This window comes from Budorcas taxicolor, chromosome 10, assembly GCF_023091745.1.
Source record: "Budorcas taxicolor isolate Tak-1 chromosome 10, Takin1.1, whole genome shotgun sequence".
Taxonomy (NCBI): Eukaryota; Metazoa; Chordata; class Mammalia; order Artiodactyla; family Bovidae; genus Budorcas; species Budorcas taxicolor.
Genome location: NC_068919.1, coordinates 34,383,423 through 34,391,850, shown reverse-complemented (window position 1 = coordinate 34,391,850; position 8,428 = coordinate 34,383,423). Strand labels below are relative to the sequence as shown.

Sequence of the window (8,428 nt, the reverse complement as noted above, 5' to 3'; positions counted from 1 at the left end):
GCCTCTGTCCTCAGGGTTGGGGCAAAAGAGCAAAGGTGTCCCCCACCCTCTTGGGGAATCAGAATATTTCAGGCCAACTGGGCCCCTTGAGACAGACTTAGAGTGGTCAGATTTTTAGACTCTTGTGGCAGTTAGGGTTGACCCCACCATGTGCTGTAGGAGGCTTTGTGCTTGCATCTGCCAAGTTGCTCAATTGTCTCTGACTCTTTGTGACCCTATGGACTGTAGCTCGCCAGGCTCCTCTGTCCATGGGGATTCACAGGGATTCTCTACACAAGAATACTGGAGTGGGTTGCCATGCCCTTCTCCAGGGGATCTTCCGCACCCAGGGATTGAACCCGGGTCTCTGCGGCCGCTGACCCACCGGGGAAGCCTAACACCTATTGAAAGTGAAAGAAAAGTGAAAGTGAAGTCGCTCAGTCATGTCCGACTCTTTGCGACCCCATGGACTGTAGCCCACCAGGCTCCTCCCGCCATGGGATTTTCCAAGCAAGAGTACTGGAATGGGCTGCCATTTCCTTTTCCAGGGGATCTTCTGGACCCGGGGATCAAACCGGGTCTTCTGAATTCCAGGCAGACACTTTAACCTCTGAGCCACCAGGGATTTCCCTAACACCTATTGACACAGTCTCAAATCCCACATGAAGACAGGCCCTGGCTTGGGAGAGGCAGGGTGGGGGTGGGGGGTAGATTCTGGGAAGAGGTTGTTTTCTTATCAGAGAATTATAGCAAATGCCATTAGCTATGAGCACCTGTGCCTTTGGAAAATAAACAGGAGCCCCTCCCCCCATTCCTCTGGGCGCCGATCTCTGGGATGCTAGCAGTCTCTCGTGGCACGATGAGGCTGGGGCCCTGCTCATTCACAGAAGTAAGTCCTGTCATTGATCAACCTGCATACACGCTGGAGGCAGCTAAGCCTGGGACATCTACATCCCAGGCCAGTGTTCTGTCTTCAGCCCTCCAGCTGAGCACTCAGCTGCCCCCTCTCCTCCTCAGCCCAGGGGTAGAACTTCACAGGGATGAGCATCCAGGCCTAAAGGAACTCACTGACCTAGCCAGAGCCAGCACCAAATAAGGCCCACTGGGCAGTTCCCAGCTTTGGTCAATGGCCACTCACTGGAAGTAGACTTCCTTCTCTCTGCCTCTCAGTCACTTTGGGGCAGCGTCCCTAGGCCTCCAGCCTGGGGCTAAGATGCCCAGGAATGGGGGAGAGGATGCAGTCCTGCTTCCTGGAGAGGCTGGGGCTTCCTGGAAGGAGGGGGCAAATATCCACCTTCCTGCTTTCTGTCCTCTGGAAAAATGGCAGGGTGCCCCTGGGAATATGCCATAGTCCTCGGACCCTGGGGGTGCATTAATTTCTGGCCCCCAGGGATGTGCAGAGGAAGAACTGATGCCCTCTCTCAGGGCTCTGGGCCAGGGAAGAGCACCTAAGTTCCACTCCTGTTGCAGATCTAGGGGGCTGGGACCAGATTCCCCATCAGCGGCATGCCTCAGTTTCACCTTTTTCACAAAGAGAAAGGTCCCTACCCCCTTCCCAGTCCCACTGCTGACTCACTGCCAGAGTCCCCTGCTGACTCACCCCATCCCCTACACCCCCCCTCCCCCCAGCTCTCTGGATCTCCCAGCCACGTGCCACCAGGCCCAACCCTGCTGAGCTGGTGCAACGTGACTGGATGAGGGGGCTGGTGACACTTGAGGAAGAAAGAAGGGAGCCTGCGGAGGGGGGCAGCTGCAGACAGAGTGACAGACTGCAGACCCCAGCCGCCTCTGGGAGGAAGCCCTTTGCCAGCCTGGGGCCTGCAATGGGGGAGGCTCAGCAGGTGGGAGGGGAGGGGAGTGTGGCGTGCCTGCCTGCCCCCTGCCTGCCTCAGCTCCATCGCCTGTCAGCCTTCAGCTCCCTAAGCGACAGCTTCTAATTCCGGCTGTTGGTGCCTCTGTGCTCCAAAGCAAAGTCTCGGCTTTTTTTCATCGTTGCTATTTCTTTTCTGCTCAGAACATGCTGAGCCCAAGGGAAGTCAGAGCAAAGGCTTTAGGGCATGAGACCTGGCATTGCCCTCTCCACCCCATCCCACCCCCCTCCACCCCATCCTACCCCACCTCTACACCGTCCTGCCATAGGCCTTGCTGGGCTGGTAGCACAGGCTGGAGCAATGGAACTGCTGCTCCTCCCTTAGCGCACACAGCTCAGCACACCCTGACAGGCCAGAGAGAGGCCTTGCCTCAACTCCCTTTCTTCCTTCGAACTCTTCATCCACCACAGAGAAAAAGGCTGTAAACAAGGTTGGGTGGCCCAGGGAGGAGAGGCGCGGCGTGGCTCTTTGGGACTAGTGCCCCTTCTGTGTTCTAGCTGCTTCTCTCCTCCACCTGGGGGTGTCAGGTCCTGGCTCGTCAGGCCGGCCTGCCACACAGACTTCTGGAATACCCCCTCCCTTAGTCTTGGAAACAGAGAAAGAAGAGAAGACAGCAATTTCCTTCATGCTGCAGAAAAGGGAAATTGAGTCATGAAGAGAGGAATACCTTTCTTCTGCAGCCTGAGAAAACAGGGAGATCATTCCTGCATTCTTGCTAGGGTTAGAGTCTATTCCGACCCCAGGATGCCTCCCCCCACCACCACCTGCCCCAGTCTGGGGGTGGGATTGGACTTTCTGCCCTCTAACTGAGCAGCTCTTTCCTTGACACTCTCTAGCTTGCTGTTGTTGTTTGCAGCAGGCAGGGCTGGTGTTATCGGCTTTCTTTTGCAGATGAGAGTATTCCGGCCTGGAGCCACACTGCTAGTGAATGCCTTCAAGCTAGGACTTTACTGTCAAATACTGTGCCCTTTCTGTGACACCATGAGAGAAAATCGGCAGATCCCAGAGTAGGGGGATTTAAAAATGCAAAGTAAAAGGGGAGGCTTCATGGTGTGTGCAGCCATACATCACATGCTCCCCGCAGGCAAGAGGGGAGTTGGGAGCCCCTGCTCCATGCTGCCGTCTATGGGGTTGCATAGAGTCAGACACAACTGAAGCGACTTAGCAACAGCAGCAGCAGCAGCTCCATGACTGGCCCTGATGCCAGGTGGACATCTCGGAAGCCTGGGAGCTGGAGAGAGGTGAGATGCTTAGGGTGCAGGGCCAGGCATCCACTTTGCCTCTCTGCCATCTGGGCCCACTGAGTTTTCCCAGAGACAAATCTCCCTGCCCATACCTTTCCCCAGGCAGATTCTGCTGCAAAGCTTCTGGTCACTGCTTTGCCCAGGCTGAGGACAATGCAGTCCTCAGCCTGGACTTCATTCTTCCTTTATTTTCCTGTCTTTCATATAAAAGGACCCCGAAAAGCAGCCCTCAACACTGTCCCCTAAAGGTGTTTTTCCTGTCTCCATGCCCTGGCCTCAGCAACCCCATAGGGATGTCTACCTTGCTTCTTAGCAGCCAGATTCCATCTTGGAAGGCCTATGCTGGGAAGATCCTAGGGCCCGCCCCTGCTCCACAATTCCCTTTTCTCCTTCAGGGACTGTCTCGGTTTTGTATTTTACAGACCTATTCAGTCCCCAGGCCATAAACTCGGCTTTTTATGTCCTGGTCTTGTCTTCCATCTTGAGAGGGGAGATGTCTTCCATCCTGGACCAAATTTCCGCCTTTGTATTTCCCACACCTGGGAACACACAATACCTGGTTCACTAAAAGTCTCAGTGAATTCTGTAGTGGATTCCTGACTCACTTCTTCACAAATATTCATTCCACCCCACACACCGCCACCCCCAGCAGCTCTTGGGCGCTCGGACTCCCCGCCGAGGCCTGCACACCCCTCCCTCCCTGCCCAGGGTGGAGCAGCGGGCCAGAGGGAGAGAGGCAGTGGTGGTTTTCCCACACTGACGCGTGCTGTCTTCTTCTCGGAAGAGGTCAGCTAGTGGTAAAGGTCAGAGTCCTGTAGTCTCGGGGTGGTTTTGTGCTCAAGAGGGAGAAGGGGACCCTGGGGCGAGGCTTGCATGTCCCTTGCTCTTTCTGGGGTAGCGACGGGTCCTGAAGCAGCGGGGAGCAGTGCCGAGGAGTTGCTAACGCGGCTGCCACACTCTCGGATCTTAAGACGCCCGCTCCGGTCGCCGCGTCTCAGCTCCGCCAGCGTCTCAGCCGCCGGGAGCTGGCGGGCGGGCGCTTAGTCGGGGTTGAAACGTCTGAGATTGGAGAGCGCACTCCCCCTCCCACCCCCGCGCCGAATGAGTGTGTGCGGGAGGAACGATTGTGTGTGCGCGCGTGATTCGCTACACTTCCAGGGGCCGTTCCCACCCAGATCGAGCGGCCCCAGCCCCGCGTAGCGCAGGTACCCCCTCCCCGGATTTGGGGAGTGATTTACTCCCAGTCCGCCTTTCGCCGCCACCCCCAGCTCGCTTATGGTCCAGTTCTGCCCTCATGGGGTTCCATTTCCTTCCACCCACACCTCTGGGGGTAGCTCTCTTCTTCCCCGACGGGCTCGGGGTCCCGCCAGTTTCTAAGGAGCCCAGGGAACCAACTCCGGTGGGGGCGGAGGATGGGGATAGCAGACTGTGACACTGGGATTGGCCGGGTTGGGTACCCATAGCCCTCGGCGAGCAGCCCCCGCCCCATCCCCGCTGCCGCAGTCCCAGGGAAGCGCGGAGGAGGAGCTGCTCCCCGACATCGTGGCCCACGAAGGGGTGGATGGCGGTCAGAGGCGGTCTCCCCCGCCGGGTCCGTTTTGGCCCCGACAGCTCAGCCCGCTTCTAGGGCAGCCATTGTCATGGAGACCCCCGAGGCTATAAAACCAGGTATCCAGGCGGGCGGCAGCTCCCGCGCCGCCGAGCCCCCCAAGTAAGGAGCAAGCGCCCTGGCGTGGCCCGGCCCCCGCGAGAGGGGAGGAGGCGGAGGAGCGGCGCCAGCAGATGAGGAGCGGCGCGCCCCGCCAGGGCTAGAGGCAGGCGCGCACGGCGGGCGCCACCGTCTCATCGGGGGAGCGGGGCTGCCCCGGGTGCGGGTGAGTGGCGCGGCTCCCAGCCACGAGGGACTGAGAGGCGCCGGACACCGGGAAAGCAGCCGGAGAGTCAGGAGGGGCCTGAGTTTCGGTTCCCGTCGTCTTGTGGCGGGCCAGGCGCGGAGCCCGGAGTAGCAAGCAATCTACACCTTCAGGCGGGAAGCTCAAGAAAGGAGCAGCGAGACACCAGGGGTGCAACCCAGGAGCGGCGGGGCAACTGGGGACCGAGCCGGGACCTCAGGACCCTCAGCTGCAGCTGCCCACGCAAGGAGGGGGCTATACCGGAGCGCCCCCGAGCCCGGCGGGGCGCGGGAACAGGGGCGCCCCCGCGCGGAGCTGCCGGGCCGCCTGGGCGCGGCGGCCGAAGCCATGCTTAAGCCCAAGGACCTGTGCCCCCGAGCGGGTACGCGCACCTTCCTGGAGGCCATGCAGGCGGGCAAAGTGCACCTGGCTCGCTTTGTCCTGGATGCGCTGGACCGTAGCATCATCGACTGCCGGGCGGAGCAGGGCCGCACGCCGCTAATGGTGGCCGTGGGCTTACCAGACCCCGCGCTGCGCGCGCGCTTTGTGCGACTACTGCTGGAGCAGGGTGCGGCAGTGAACCTGCGGGACGAGCGCGGCCGCACAGCGCTCAGCTTGGCGTGCGAGCGCGGCCACCTGGACGCCGTGCAACTGCTGGTGCAGTTCAGCGGCGACCCCGAGGCGGCCGACTCAGCAGGCAACAGCCCGGTGATGTGGGCGGCCGCGTGCGGCCACGGGGCGGTGCTCGAGTTCCTGGTGCGCTCTTTCCGCCGCCTCGGCCTACGCCTCGACCGCACTAATCGGGCGGGCCTCACGGCCCTACAGCTGGCGGCCGCCCGCGGCCACGGGACCTGTGTGCAGGCCCTCACAGGGCCGTGGGGCCGCGCAGCCGCCGCCGCCGCGGCCCGGGGCTCCAACTCTGACAGCCCCCCTGGCCGTCCAGTCCCCGCTCCCAGCCCGGAGCGCCGACGACCCAGCCCCCGCCGCCTACCGCGGCCTCTCCTGGCGCGCTTTGCCCGAGCGGCGGGCGGCCATGGTCACGGCGGCGAGGCTGGCTCGGGGGGTAAGAGTTTCGGTCGGCACCGGGCACAGGGCTGCGAGCGGCCGGAGCTGGGCCGGAGCATGAGCCTGGCGCTGGGTGCCGTGACCGAGGAGGAGGCGGCGCGACTGCGAGCGGGAGCCCTGATGGCCCTACCGCATTCGCCCCAGTCTTCGGGGGCTGGGCGGTGGCGGTCGCAGGAGGTGCTGGAGGGAGCACCCCCAACCTTAGTGCAAGCCCCCATTGGTCTTAGCCCCCACCCCGAAGGTGATTCCGGCTCTGGCCGCTTGGGTTTGCGCCGACGCTCCACAGCTCCAGACATCCCCAGCCTGGTCGGGGAGGCGTCTGGGCCCGAGAGCGGCCAGGAATTAGAGCCCAATGCTCTGCCACTTTCGGTGCCCGGGCCTCAGCCTTGGCAGGGGGGCACGGAGGCCGTGGTGCTGCATGCTCAGCGGTAAACATCCTCGAGGCTGAGTCCTGCTCTCCCCACCTTCCAATCTCTGCTCTACTGGGATTTCTTTTTCCTAGGCCCCTCACTTTCCTGGCAGTTTCTCAACCTCAGAGACTAGAACTTGCCCCTACTGCTGAGATGAGATCTCACTCCCTCAGCCCTCTCTCTGAAAGGGACCCCTATCTTATTTCTTTTTTGTGCTTGTTGATACTCCCTAAGTCTCACATTCTCTGAAGGCTTGCTGTTCCTGTTGTCAAAGCTGGATCCATAGGCTACAACCTTCCAGCTGGACTTCCTTCTCTCCTTGCTAAGGTGTGTAGTCCAGAGTCGTTCTGGCCCCCGCAGGGTTTCCTTCCCCTTGGAGGGTTTTCTCACACCCTCATCAGCCAGGCAGAAAGAGTTGACCTGTAGAACAAAGGCCTAGTCTCCCCCGTCCAACTCCAATGATGCTGACAATAATGCCCCACACCACCTAAATCTTCCTTCCCCTTACACATTGGAGTGTTGGAGAAGGGGAGCCCTTCTAGACAGGAGGGAAGGAATCTGGAAGTTTAGTTTTTCTGGGGAGAAACTCCTGCCTCAATACACTGAAAGCAGCTTTGGGGGCGGGGCGGTGGCAGGAATGCCAGTTGTCCCTTGAACCAGCAGCTGAGTAATTCTAGCTCCCTCTGCCTGATCCAAAGATTCAACTTCATTGACAGTGTGGGGTCTTCCGCCCCCCTCCCCTTGCCCAGCCCAGTTCTGGGCTCTTGAGTGATTTCCCCTCACTTTCAGAGACCTGAAACGAAAAGAACGTAGCCCTTCCCCCGTCCCCACCGCCTCCCAGCTCTTCCGTCCCGTACGTGGGTGCTCCCGCAGGGTGGAACGGTTGCGAAGGCTTTGCTTAATTGTATTTCTTCCAATCCTCAAAGAACTCATGTTTTTAGTCTTTGTATGTGAAGCAAAAAGCAGCGGGTCTGATCCGAGGCTTAAGAACCTGACAATGTCTCTTTAAATAGAAGCTCCGCGAGGGGGATAATTGACTGAAGTGTTTGCCACGGTAAACGGCTGCGGCGCGAGGGAGTCTGAAGCCCACACGAGCCTCAGGTCCGGGTTTAAATTATATCAAACTGGCGAGAGCTAGAAGGGGGCTGTTAAACGGTTCCTGCTTCTTGCTGGGCCGTTAATGGAGGGCAGGGCAGATGATGGATGCTAGAGGTCGAGACCAAGGACCCCTGCCTCTGCCCCAACGCGTGGGACTCAGGCTCGGCCCAGCTTCAATACTGGGCAGATTAGTGAGTCAGAGGCAACCGTGGAGAGGTGGTTAAAGGCCCTTTCCTGGCCTGGCCTTTGGTCCCCTCCTTCCTCTCCCCCGCCCTCTTCTTTGTGTCAGCCAAGCAGGAGAGGTCCGGAGGGTCCGGCGAATCGCGTGCCCTGCGGAAGCGCCAGCACACGAACCCGCGCGCCCAGCGGTTGTGGTAGCGGTGCGTGGGGGAGTTTTTTGTGAACCCCAGAGGTTGAGTTTGCAGCCGCTTCAGGAGCCGGCAGTGGGGTCCTTTCAAGACGTCGATCTGTTCATCTTTGCAGAACGGAGGGGTTCTCGCCAGTAACTCTAAGGAAACTGCCCAGAGCGAGAATAACCTGTGATGAGAAATAGGGCCTGCGGTGAGGGGTGGGTGATCAGAGGCCGGCCTCGTGTAGGTGTCAGACGCTTGCGCAGGGCTTCCACCCCTCCAGGGTCCGCGAGGCCGCCAGGGCCCAGACTCTGGACGTGATCTCTGGTGCCCCCTGGTGGCAACACTGCGCCCTAGTTGCCTCCTGGCTCGGAGTTCAGACTTCTGGTTTTGCTTGAAATCACCGCTGTGTACTTCTCCGTTCCTGTACACTTACCCATGGAATCCTCTTCCTCTTGTAGTATGTTAAATCCGGATACTTGAAGTCATTTCACAGCAGTGAAGTGAGGGACAATGAAC

General features: G+C 60.0%; 1 protein-coding gene across 1 annotated transcript; it reads left to right on the top strand.

Moving 5' to 3' along the window:
* Positions 1–5,334: 5,334 nt before the first annotated feature.
* On the top strand, positions 5,335–6,483 carry ANKRD63 (ankyrin repeat domain 63). The gene has a single exon (XM_052647295.1). The coding sequence runs from the start codon at positions 5,335–5,337 to the stop codon at positions 6,481–6,483; it is 1,149 nt and encodes a 382-aa protein (XP_052503255.1).
* The last annotated feature ends 1,945 nt before the right edge of the window (positions 6,484–8,428 follow it).

What these genes read in the sequence shown, in the direction of transcription:
- ANKRD63 (XM_052647295.1), top strand. Translation starts at nt 5,335, where the DNA reads ATGCTTAAGCCCAAGGACCTGTGCCCCCGAGCGGGTACGCGCACCTTC.